The 13,351-nt window shown below is 38.9% G+C and overlaps 1 protein-coding gene across 1 annotated transcript in view; it reads right to left on the reverse strand.

The window, feature by feature from the left end:
- PHEX (phosphate regulating endopeptidase X-linked) overlaps positions 1-13,351 on the reverse strand; it is a 244,431-nt gene that overhangs the window by 177,676 nt on the left and 53,404 nt on the right. The window contains exons 5-8 of the mRNA XM_078146134.1: positions 12,200-12,268; positions 10,298-10,414; positions 5,280-5,363; positions 4,288-4,433 (exon numbers count right to left, since the gene is read on the reverse strand). Coding sequence (XP_078002260.1) covers positions 4,288-4,433; positions 5,280-5,363; positions 10,298-10,414; positions 12,200-12,268 — 416 coding nt within the window. The remainder of the gene's footprint in view (positions 1-4,287; positions 4,434-5,279; positions 5,364-10,297; positions 10,415-12,199; positions 12,269-13,351) is intronic.

Here is a 13,351-nt window from a genome sequence, read left to right on the forward strand (position 1 = left end):
GGGCACTTCCTCACATGGTAGTTCCCTATACAATGACATTTCAAGTCTGCGCTCTCTCTCTCTCTCTCCATGTGTATATGTGTGTGTGTATATACACACACACACATACACACGCATACATACATATGTACCTATGTATACATATATACATATACATACATATGTACCTATGTATACATATATTCATACAGATACATATTTACAATTATCAGATTTTTTCCTCTCCTAACTGGAGAAGAAAGGACCTCCAAATGACATAAGTACAGTCAAAAAAAAATATTGCCACATTGGTCAAATACAAAAATGTCTTTCTCACTCTGCATATTAATCCATTATTTCTCTGCCATGAGGTAAATAGCAACTCTTCTTTATCAGTCCTCTAAAATTATTAATGATCACTTAATTGATCAGAGTTCTTGGGACTTTCAGTTGTTCATTTTTGTAAGTATTGATATTTTAGTATAAATTGTTCTGATTCTGCTCGCTTTATCCTGCATTAGTTCACAAAAGTTTTTCCATGTCTCTTTGACATTTCATTTTTATCTTTGTATTTCCATCAACCCTAAAGCTGAAGCTTAAATACTTTGGCTACAGAATGATAAGACAGGACTCATAGGAAAAGCCTCTGATATTTGGAAAGATTGAAGGCAAAAAGAGAAGGGGACCACAGAGGATGAGATGGATAGTTAGTGTCATGAAAGCAACAAACATGAGCTTAGACAGACTTCAGGAGGATAGAAGAGCTTGGAGTGCTATGGTTCTTGGGTTCGCAAAGAGTTAGACATGACTGTATGACTGAACAACAACAAAAAATTCCCATCAACTAGCCTAGTGACAGGTATTAATAAGCGCTTAATAAATGCTTATTAATCAAGTGATAGAATGACTTCAGAACAAAAAAATAAGTACTTGTCAAGGGACCATCTGTCCTCAATTCTGCCATACTTCCAACACAGATAGTAGTTGAATACCATGTGGCAAAATCCTGGGGTTGAGAGACAAATGATCCAGGTTCTAGTCTCAATGTTACAACTAACTCTCTGTGTGACCTTAATAATCACTTATCTGTCTCAGTGTCCTTACCTGTAAGTCAGGCATAATAATACTCATTCTATCTAATACACAAGGCTCCTGTGAAGACAAAATATCCTAAGTGCAAAAGTGCAAGATAAATGTAAAGCCTTACCATTACCTTGGGTAATACACAGAGAATAGGAATTTCACTGAAATACATTGAATCTAAATTATTTCTGTCTCTTCGAAACTGCTCCTGGTCAATTTATAATTGCACGACCGCATTTTTTGCACATATTTAAAATTAAAGCTTGGATGAATGTTGTATAGTTCTCTGGGGTAAATTTTCTGTCTGTGTTTCTCCTATTGAACTTCATTGTGTTTACATTTGTTCAAGTTATCATCTTGACAAAAACCAGATTAAAATCCTCTTTCATTCTATTCTTTCACCATCTTTCTTTGTCCTTCTTTAAAATAAAAGGAGCCCTGAAAACCTGAAGTATAATCATTATTACCATATAGATGAATTTTCTAATACATCGAATTCTCCCAGGGCCTAGTCTGGCCACTGGTTGTAAATTAGACACCTTTAGAAACTATATTAATACCATTTCCCAAAGCACCTACAAACTTGCAGCCAATGACAGTATACCCAGGAATGCGGAGAAACTGATTCATTGAGTGCTAAAGCTTTACTGTGGTAGAGAGAGCTATTTCCCATTGAAATTCCCAGGTAAGTTAAAAATTAAATTAAAAATCAAATTACTATATTGCCACATGAAGAGTAAATGAGTCTTAGTTGGGTTTCAAAGGATATTAGATGGGCAAAGGGATCTGAGAGTCCAACCCTTTCATTTTGCATTGAGTTTAAGTGACTTGTTCAAGGTGATATAGCTATTTAAGAGCAGAGATCCAAATCACTCTCGCTTTCTGGACCTCTGTTTCCTGATGGTACAATAAAAGGATTGGGCTAAATGATCTCTAAGGTCCCTTCCAGTTCCAGCATTTTATTTGTGTACTGACACCCAATCTAGTGCTCCTCCCACTAAACTATGCTTCTTCTCCTTCAGACGGCTGGACAGTCAGAGACATTACATTTCCATTTAGATATTGCATATGTGTACAAGTATTTGTTGTATGAATGGCTGAGCAAGTTGTGGTATACGATCATGCTCACGGTATACCACTGTGCTGTAAGAAATGATGAGTCTGATGATCTTAAAAAGTCATGGATAGACTTACACTGAATAATGAAGACTAAAATGAGCAGAACCAAGAGGATGTTGTATACAGTAACAGCAATATTATTTTAAAAGCAACTTTGAGTGAATAAGTCATTTTAACTATTATAAATAACCAAATTAACTACAAAGGACATATGAAGGAAGACACTATCTCCATACAGAGAAAGAACTGAGAAATAGAAGTATAGATTGGATGATCTTACATATATACATATTTGTGTCTAATGGTAGCCATCTCTAAGGCTGGGGCAGGGCAGGGGGAAGAAAAAAGTTACATTGTAAGTTTATTATATATTACACATGCAATATATATACATATTATATATTTTATATATAAGGAATAGCAAGTTGTACATAAGAGATTTGCAGTTCCATTTGCAATAATCTTTTTTTCTATTCTACTATGGTAAGAAATGTTTTTTTTATTTCTTAAGTTAAGAATAAAATAAATTAAATTACAAAAACAATTTGTTAAGTGTTTATTTTTGTTCGTTTGTTTTGTTTTTCCAGGCATTGTGCTATACAACAAAGGAATCGTCTTACCCCTCAAGGAACTCATGTTCCAGTAAATCAGAATAAATTTTCATTAGGAGGTAAATGGACAATAACCAAGGGCTGCCTTATACACCAGATATTTTATAATAACATCTGACAGATTCATAGCATCATACATTTAGAGCTAGAAAGGCCATTAGAGATCATGGACTCAGTAGCCCCATGGAGAGAGTGCTACACTTGGAATCAGGAAGACCTGAGTTCAAGTCTTCCCAAATATGCTTGTTACCTAATGCCTCTCCTCCTTCCCTCAGCAAGTCACGTAACTTTTCTCAGCTTCAGTTTCCTCATTTGTAAAATGGGGGATAATAATAGCACCTAATTCCCAGAGTTGCTCTGAAGATCAAATGAAATAATAACTGTAAAGTGCTTTACTAACCTCAAAGTGCCCTATAAATCCTACCTGTTGGGGGCACCTAGGTGGTATAGTAGATAGAACACAGGCCCTGGAGTGAGGAGGACCTGAGTTCAAATCTAGCCTCAGACACATAACACTTATTAGCTGTGCGACTCTGGGCAAGTTACTTAACCCCAACTGCCTCACAAAAAAAAGTCCTACCTGTCTAACCCAACCCCCTCGTTTTATGGACGTGAAAACCGAAGCAATGGCGGTGAGGGGACTTACTTAATATCCTAAATTTGAACTCAAGTCTCTGACTCTTAATCCAGCACTCCCTGTGTTGTGCCCCACACGTCTGATAAAGGTTGGCAAAGAAAATCTGAGAGAATCTAATGCTGGCTCTTTTTCTGGAACAAATTGTCAGTCAAATATTAATAGCTTAAGGCATATATGGGATCCTAAGGATCAGGATTTGCAGTTACTACATGCACTATTTTGTACTAAGGTCACAAGGTAATGCATCCTAAATCTTATTTTTTTAAAAAACTGACGCTTTATTACTGCTTGTACTCCCCTTCCCATTTCCACCATGCATGGATGCACACAGACACACACAGACACACGCACACAGACACACACACACACACACACACAGGTTCCCATAATGGTCTTCTGTCTTTTCATTTTTAAGGCTATTTAGTGTTGCAAAATAGCTGACCCTCACAAAACAGGGTTGACTTCAAGAAAATTGAAAGAAGTAAAAAATTTGGACAAAATAAAATGAAAAAGGAACACTTCTGTACAAAGCACAGAAAAAATAACATCATTACACAGCTCATTCCATAAACACCAGGGGAGATAATAAACAATTTAGGCCATCTAAGTAATTTTTACTCGAGAGAATTGCGAATTGGGGTAGAAACATCATGGGTGTGCAATCATTGCCAAAAGCACATTACTTACAATCATGTTGCAGTAGAGTCCTAATTCATCTTCCTCAAAGGGCCACACAGTTTTCCCTATGATCTTTTTAATTTTCACTAAATATTATTTTTTTAACTTTTTTTTAAGGTGACAAGACAGAGATTTGAAATTTAGCACAAAACAAAAGGAAATTCATAAGGAAGTCCTTACTTTTTCCTCTCGGATCCTAGTATCCTGAATAGATCTTTAAAGTACTGTGGTACTCGGACCACCACATTTTCTGATGGGCCTATGTCCTTGAGGTCAGGGTAGAGTTTCGTATCTATGACCTTTTGAATATAACTGAGCCAGTCAAACTGAAAAGAGAAAGGGGGAAAAAAAAGGCAGAGGTTAGTTACTGAGGAGCATGAAAAAAGAAAGGCAAGCATGCTGACCACATGCATTCAGTTGTTTAAAAACGTAGGATGACAGACCCAGAGCCAGAAAAGACCGCAGATACTATCTAGTTTAATCGCATCAATCTATAAGTGGCAATCTGAGTCCCCACAAGAGAATTTGGTGTAAAAATGAAATTCAACCTAGCAGTACCTCTCCTCCAGAGGTAATAAATCCAGTCTGAAAAATGAGCTCCAATTCCTTAAAATCTATAACTGTTTGTTACAAAAAACAGAACAAGTTCCTGGGGACTGTACACATGTTGGCAGCACATAGGAATGTCATTTTTCACCTTTCTCTTGGGCATCCTCCCAGGAAAGTTCTAAAAGAATCATAAGAGCATGAAATTATAGGATGGAAAATTCAGAGCTGTAAGGAACCTCAAGGATTATCTAATCCAACCTCCTCATTTACAGATGAGGAAACTGAGGTCCCAAAAAGTGAACTGATTTGCCCAAGGTCACACAATGGCAGAGTGAGAATCTGAACCCAGGTCCTCTGAATTCGAATCTGGAGCTGTCAAATAGAAGTAAATCAATTACAAATACTTGCAACAATAGGAAAGACTACATCTTCTCCAGGTGCCAGGATCAGTACTGCATCACCCAAATCAATTAAGCCAGCAGACATCCTATTTCTCTAATCGCTGGCAGAGGCTGTAATAACAAGAGACTAAAAGGGAATTTTTCCTCAGCAAAAAATTCACACATCTTGCTTTTTTAAACAATCAGTTGAAATGAAAAATTTTCAGATTATTTTTTACCAACCTGGGGTATCATGTCACTCAGTTCAGAAATATTCATTTTATTGTACATAGCTTCACTGGTTCGATTTTCATGGGGGATCATTATCTGTTGGAAACAAACCCAAATTATTTTTCTAAGGGCTTTTTTTTGGCTTACTATGTGACTTCTGAGAACATAGCTATGGCTTCTAATGGCCATTCCAATCAAATTAAAATTCTTCATCATGTGGGTTTTAATGGTAAGCCCTTCAAGGGCAAGAGCAGCTTCATTTTGTCCTTTTCTCCTCAGTGTCTAGCACAATGTTTGGCACATAGCTGAGACTCAATATATACTTACTGGACTGAACTAAATTGATCCCCTCAAGCTAAGATTGCCTTCCTCTATGCCAGTCATATACATGTTATTCTGCCTTCCTGGAAAAACCCCTGTCTTGCCATCTTTTCTTTTATGTCATCTTTTATTTTGGAGACTTCACCTCCCCTACACTCCCTCCCTCCTCCCACAGTTGGACCCCACCCAAAACTTCATCCTGGGTAGAACTAAGCTAAAAAGAAAAATCCATGTTTTATTAAATAGGAAATTCTACTAACAAGAGACATACATGTTAGGATAATTTAATCTGAAATGCTGACAATGATGTCTATAACCTAAATAAGACTAGGTTTCAAAAGCTAAGGGATGCTGTGTAATTCTGGTAAACATCCCTCTTTCACCTGAACATTTCTGGAGGTAAGAATAAGGGGGATGGTGGAGTGCTTCAGATATGTGATTTTATCAGTACAATGAATAGTACTGTTTCCCAGTACTGAAACTCTCTGGAACAATGCACATCAGCAACTAATCTACCACTTATAGTCTTACACATTTTCCTGGGGCACTGAGAAATTAAATGACTTGCCCAGGGTAACACAGTTAATCTATATCAAAGGCAGGACTTGAACCCATGTCTTATGACCAGTATCTTACTGTAACATTCCTCTATCAGAATTCCAGATAATTATGATGTCAATATATCATCAATATACCAATAAGACCATCCCCTGTTCCTAAAATGGGAGAAAATTATTTTTGAAGAAGAGCAGATCATCTGGAAGCCATTGTTTCCCAATATTTCTAGCCCTGACCTTTCATATTCTCTACAGTCTCATTGCTTGCAGTCCACATCAGGACTTCTTAAACTTTATCCACTCGTGACCCCTTTTCACTTTTTGGCCATGCTTATTTCATTTGCATGGCCTGAGGACATGCACATTGCAAAGTGTGCATGCTTTGTGTTCAGAACCTAGGCTGCAGTGAAGTTGGGTGAGCCCTGCCACAGGCATCTTGGATTCATTACACAATTGATTTTTTAATTAATTTTTGGTCGTTGTGCATTCAGAAATCTTTTACTCTTGCCAAATTTTTCCACAACCCCATATGGGGTCAAGACCCACAGTTTAAGAAGCATTGTACTTTACATGACTTCATCACCAGGATGTCCTGCTTTCATTGCAACCAAACTTCCAGCCCTTCGTATATTTAACATTTTCTATGCTCAACAACAATAATGGTCCCCACTTCACAATCTCACCATAACTCCCAGTATTCCTTTGAAAAAAAAATCTTTTTATGAGAGCCTTAGAGTCTTACATTAAGGTGATCTCATACTAAATTTGCCCTATTTTAGGGCAAATTGTCCTATTTTAGGAACTATCATGCACAAGTCATTTTCCCTTCCTAGACATATATTCATATCCATCAAATCCATCACCACCTTTTTTCCCCTCCCATACTTCAAAATTTTCTTCTAGGGAGATGCATTTTAATTTCTCTGCAGTTTTACACTATGGGCCATCTTCTTATCCAGGATTATGTGATTCCCTAGGTTTGCCCAGAGTAACACAGTTAATCTTCGCTGGATTTTTGTGATAATGATAGCTCCTAAAAAAAAAAAGATAATGATACCTCCTGATTCTCCCCCTGCCTGTCTCATTTTCAGTCTCCCTTGCAGGAGCACCAGCCATGAACCACCCTTTATACGTGGTACCTGAGATCCCAGTAAACAAGGTACTATTCCCACTTCTCTCTCTAGACCCTTTCTCTTGGTGATCATATCATATCCTAGAGGCTGAACTAGTACCTCTGTCCAGATGTCTCTGGTCTACATTTCCAGCCCTAGTTTCTCTCCTGAGTTCCAGTCTCACATCATCAACTGACATTGCATATAGTTTCTCAATTCAACATGTCCAAAATGCAACTCATCATTTCCCTTCTAACTTCCCCATATCTGACAAAGGCACCAGCATCATTACAGTCACCTAAGGTTACAACCTTAGTCATCTTCTTCTCTCACTCGCCCCCCTCCCATATCTAGTCAGTTACCAAGTCTTGTTAATTCTACATCCCCAACATCTCATGCCCATCCCCTTCTTTCCACTGACATATCTACCACCTTAGCTCAGGGCCAGCATTACTACCATTACTGGTTTCCCTGAATCCAATCTCTTCCCTCTCCAATCCATTCGCTACATGGCTGTCAAATTCATATTTCTAAAGGACACTTCTGACCATCCCTGTTCATTCCAATGTTAAGAATCATAGAATCATAGGTTAAAGCTGGAAGGGAATCTAAAGGTCATCAAATCCAACTGCTTCAATGCCCCAAGAAAAAAGCACAAACTCCCCTCTTCGGCCCTGAAAGCTTTTCACAATCTGGCTTCAACCTATCTTTCAAGACTGATCTCACATTACTCCTCTTCATCCTCCAAATTCCAGCCAAACTGAACTATATAATATTCTCTGCAAATGGCATTCCATCTCTCACAGACAGGTTTTTGCTCTCTCCCCTGCCTGAAATGTTTTCCCTCCTCGCCTCAGCTTCTTAAAATCCCTCATCTTCAAGGATCAGTTCAAGTACTGCCTCTTAAAAGAGGTCTTTCCTGAACCCCCCTCCCAAATACTTAGTACTCATTTTGTACATTTTATATCTCCACCTTTTATTTATCTATAAGCATATTATTTCCTCTTACGTTGTTTCTAAACCACCTATCCATGAATGTAAGCTCCCTGAGACCAATGACATCATGGGGTGATATCTTGACTTGCCCATGAATAGGATTTAAGTGAAGCAGAGCTACATAAAGTCATCAGCCTCACTCTCTCTTCTAGAATCATCAAAGTCCAGTGGCAAGACAAATGTCAAGATGACGAGCACCGGCCCAGGATGCAGTGTATGAATATCATTATCTCATTTAATTCTTGCAACACCTTTGGGAAGTAGATGCTATTATGATTCCCATTTTATAATTGAGGTAGCTGAGGCACACAGAAATTGAGTGACTTGCCCAACATTGCAGAGCTAGTAAGTGTCTAAGGCTAGATTTGAACTTAGGTCTTCCTAATTATGGGCTCTGTACTCTAGTCACTCTGCTGCCTAGTAGCTTCAATGAATGAATAAATAGGTGGATGGATGGATGAATGGATGGATGGATGGATGAATGGATCTTGTCCATGAAGCCTTTTCATACTAAATGTACATCTGTCATTGATCCTATATACACATTTCTATATTTTTGTTTAAAATGATTTATTTGTGCTATGCTGGCTTAACTTTCCCTCCCCCCTTAGCCCATAAAGTTCCTCAAGAGGTACGATCATATATTTTACTTCCTTTTTAATTCCCTAGTGGCACAAAGGGCATTAGTTAAGGATAACTATGTCTAGGCAGCAGCAGAAAATCAGACTCTCCCAATGGAATGCAGTCAAGTTGCCCACGTATTTTTGGAAACAGAGCATAGCATGGGGGGAAGTGGCAGCCAGCTGCCAAGTTCTGCCCCTGGTGGCCTCTGATGTAAATCAGAATCAATCACACTTAGACACCTGCAGTTCCACTATAAGCAGAGCTGTATAAGCATTTACTAGAAAACAGAGGGCAAACCAGAAGGTCAAAAATCCATGACACACAGGCTTGCCAGATTATCATTCCTGGAGCAACACATAGGATTGTGGAGGGAGTCAGGTCATGGTGGAGACTGGAGTCGTGGCCAGCCTGTCAGTGTCCTCTCCATCCCTCACAAGGGAATGAATACAGACTTGATAAGGCACTTCAAAAAAGTTGCCAAACCTCAAAATAACTGCAACAAAGCTGTATTCAAAAATCTGCTTGTTAAAAATCTCCCTTTTTTCCACTTGGAATCAGAGGTGGTCTCCATAATTAGATTTAATTGTATTGGCTCCTGCTGGACCCAGAAATCTTTTGGAATTTTCTCCCTCACACTTCTGCTGGTAAAGAGCTGTGAGCAAGGCCAGCAGCTTGGGTCCCTCACTGACTCTCCATTACAATGATCCATTCAGTATTTGTTGATATGTCTGTCTCTCAAACCAAGATCTATACCCAGGCTCCTTCCGGTGAAGTAATGGGATCAAGAATGGGGTTGGCTGAAGGTGTCTGACTCCTCCTTGTTCCTGTGTTAGCAGGTACTCACTAAAGACCTACCACATCTAATTGCCTAGCACTGTGCTTTCCTCACACGTATGGAAAGTCTCCATAGGCAGCTCTCCAGCTTGCCACTGTATACCGCTATAGTGCTTCTGTAGACAGTGATGTACACATTCTCTCACTACAGCTAAGCATTGGCACAGGCACAGCCAGGAACATACAAGTAGAGGTAACAAGGGGGAAAGTATCTGCCTACTCCCAGGAAAGTATGGTGCCAGTGTCTTCCTCTTGTTTGTTGTTTGACTTTTGTTCTTGAAGAGGACCATGACATCAGGGAGGTGATGCCATAACTTGCAAGCGAATTGGATTTAAGTGAGGGAGGGCTGTGCAAAGTCACCAGGCTCACTTTTCTCCTCCGCAGCCTTCTGGGTCCAGTATCCAGATACAGATCAGGACAACTGGAGATGCCTGCCAGTGTCTTCATGAATACAAAAGGGATGCTACAAGGTGCAATGTTGATGTCCAATAGGTTCTTTGAGAAAGTATGTCTCATAAATTCAAGACCTATTTCTTAAACCAAGCTTTTTAGCAACAGCACCAATGGTACCTTTTATTTACTCACCTCAGCTATTTTAATTTCCAACCTGAGTACTGATTTCATGTCATGCTCAGCTCGAGAGACATTAGCACCCAAAAGCACTGAAGTATCCACCATGAACCTGTAAAGGGCATCTCGGTACTGGAAAAAAAAAATGGAGAGCTAAGTGATCACAACAACAATCTCTTAGGTAAGAGAGCAGAAATGCTAATTGAAATAAATACCTTACACTTTCCAGCCAGCACTGCCAGTGCCAACCTTATGTAATACCACCCACTCATCTACCCACCACTTCAAGAAAGAGACAACTGATAACCACTCGTGGACTGTTGCCACGGGAGACAGGGGCAGTCATCCATCACAAATCAATGAGAATTAGTTTTCTAGAAACTTATGATACCTGTTATTAGATACATACAAATGGATGTGATAGGTTTGAACAATTTTAAATAAATCCAGAATAATGATCAAAAGTTCAAAAGTCCTCTTTTCCAAGAAAGTGAAATCTTAATAAAATGATGAAGAGTGATGGTGTCTAAAAGGAAGCATGATCTAACAGCATGGGAGACTGTGGGGAACTGATTCACCAACCTAACACCAATACATAAACTAAGGATGTAGTTTTTTTCCTGGATGGTTTGTTTGGTGCTTTGGGTTTGTTTTGAGGGGTTTTGTTTATGGTTTTTTTGCTCTGTTTTTGTTCTAGTTAGTGAAAAATTCATTTTCACAAGGAACCTAGCTCTCATCTCAGAAGAGGCCGGGAAGAAGGTAGGTCTCCATGGAAACATTAAAATTTACTCCATGAACATCCATAAAAGCTCTATTGTACTCCTGATACGTTATTTTGAGAGAACTTAGTAGTCTGGCAAATAAAAGAGGCATCCTTTGAGTTCAAGCAGCTACCTTCCTTTCTAACCCTGGGGTTTCTTACTTTTGAAATCCTTTCTATCTGGGTAAAAGGAAATATAAGTCATTGTACAGGTTCCGCTCCAACAGACCCTCAGACAAAAGGTGAGGTAGCATTTTAGTACATTTCATGAACATTAAGGGAAATCACAGCTCACCAGATGTTCACTCCATTCAATTCCAAAATGAAAGACCCCTGGCCCCTGCCTTCAGTATGTCACAAAACTGGTGAGTCTGGGATTCGAACTCTTTCTCCAGACTAGAAAGCTAGTCTGGAGAGAAGCAAGCTTTTATTTTCCTCCAGTTCAGTACTGTCTTACACTAGATCTGCAATCCCGATAACTTGGAGGGGGGGAGGGGATTAACAGGAAAAGAAAGATCAAACATCTTCTGGAGGTTATTCAATTCATTTGGAATCTTAGAAGAATCTCCCAAAGTATTTAAAATTTTCTAGCTCTAACCCAATCTTCAGGAACTCTTCAGATTAGGCTGACCCAGGAAGTTCTGCTTGGTTAATGCCACCTGACTCTTCCCTGCTCTATTAAGAATTCCCTCAGCACTTAGGAACTCAGTTTCTACTATGTTCTCATTTGTATCTGCTAATGGACTCTCTCATCTATTCCATTTACTTGGAATATTCCACTGTTTCCTTTGCAGGAAAAAAAAACCCTCTAGTCATGGTTTCCTATAGAATCTTTTTTTAATTATTATTCTGCTGAACCTTTATTTAGGGGAGAGGGTGGCATGTTTAAGTTCAGAATAAAATAATAAAATTTAAAATTTAAAAAGAGAAAGAATCTCTTTGAGGAGAGAGACTAATATAATTCAGACATTCATGTCTTCTAAAAGACCAAAACCAGAAGAAGCCAATATTTCTTCCTACATAAAGAATCTAGAATGGTAGATTCTACTGCTCCCAGCTCAGGGTAGCAGCATAGTCCATTTCTAATTCTGAACTATGAACTTGAAAAGAGTGTCCCACTTGGCAAAGACAGGCGATAAAAGGTAAAAACAACTTACAGCTTTAGCTTCTGTGCTGTTATCAAGGTAATCTTCCCTCACTGCTAAGGAGAGAGTTGCTTGGTCTAGCTGTTAAAATAAAAATATTACCAAGTTAGAAATTCACTGCAATTTCTTGTATTGTACTATAGACACCTTGGTTAGCCTGAAAGCTTTTTTTCCTGTTGTCATAAAAAAAAATGTGTTCGGTACTATGTAAAATAGGAACTGAACAAATGATAACGTTTATAACTCACTCAATTATCATTATAAGTCAATTACCCAACAAGCATTTATAAATCACCTACTAGTGTTAGGCAATGAGGGGGTACAGTAGAAAGAGGATGGGTCTTGGAATCAGGAAGATCTGAGTTTAAAATCTGGCCTCAGACACTTATTAGCTTTGTGATCCTCGGCAAGTCATTTAACCCCTATTCGCTCCACTTCCTCATCTGTAAAATGGAGACACACTTGAAAAGGAAATGGCAAACCACTCCAGTATCTTTGCCAAGAAAAGCCCTCACAAAGAGTAAGACAGGACTGAACAACAACAACAGTAACAAACATGTGACGCACTGTGCTAAGGGCTAGAGAATAAAAAGAAAGGCAAACAAACAATCCCTGCTCTCAAGGACCTCCCAGTCTAAGGAGGGAGCCAACGTGAAAACAGAAATATATATAAAATAAGATATATACAGAGTAAACTGAGATGAATGATTTTCTGAGTCTGCACTAGACTAGGAAAGAGCTTGTGCAAGCTAGGGTCCTTTGCAGATAAGCCAACCCTCCTATTTATCTTCACAGTCTAGCAGCTCCCAAGAGAAAAGACTGTGGCTTTTGCCATTGCCTTGCTCTTCCCCTTTGGGAGGGGTTTTGGCCTTTTCCCACCTTTACTTCACCTTTCCCCCTCCCATGCCATGCTCCTTAGGTGGAGATTTCTGATATCTCCTCCTTCCTTTGTCCTGCTGTTATAAAAATTCAAACTTCTGTGTGGATTGTGAGCTCTTTGGATTGCACATGCATGTTCATTTATCTTTTAATAAACCTAGTTTTCATGTAAATTTCGTGAAGTTGTGATTGCCTGTTGACAACTGTAAATAATCTCAGAAGGAAGACACTAGTGTGCTTGTCAGATTCCAAGTGTTTGACAGCTTGTTAAATTTCCAGGGCAAG

The sequence above is a fragment of the Phascolarctos cinereus genome, unplaced genomic scaffold, assembly GCF_003287225.1.
Source record: "Phascolarctos cinereus isolate Bilbo 61053 unplaced genomic scaffold, phaCin_HiC Scaffold_726;HRSCAF=1367, whole genome shotgun sequence".
Lineage (NCBI taxonomy): Eukaryota > Metazoa > Chordata > Mammalia > Diprotodontia > Phascolarctidae > Phascolarctos > Phascolarctos cinereus.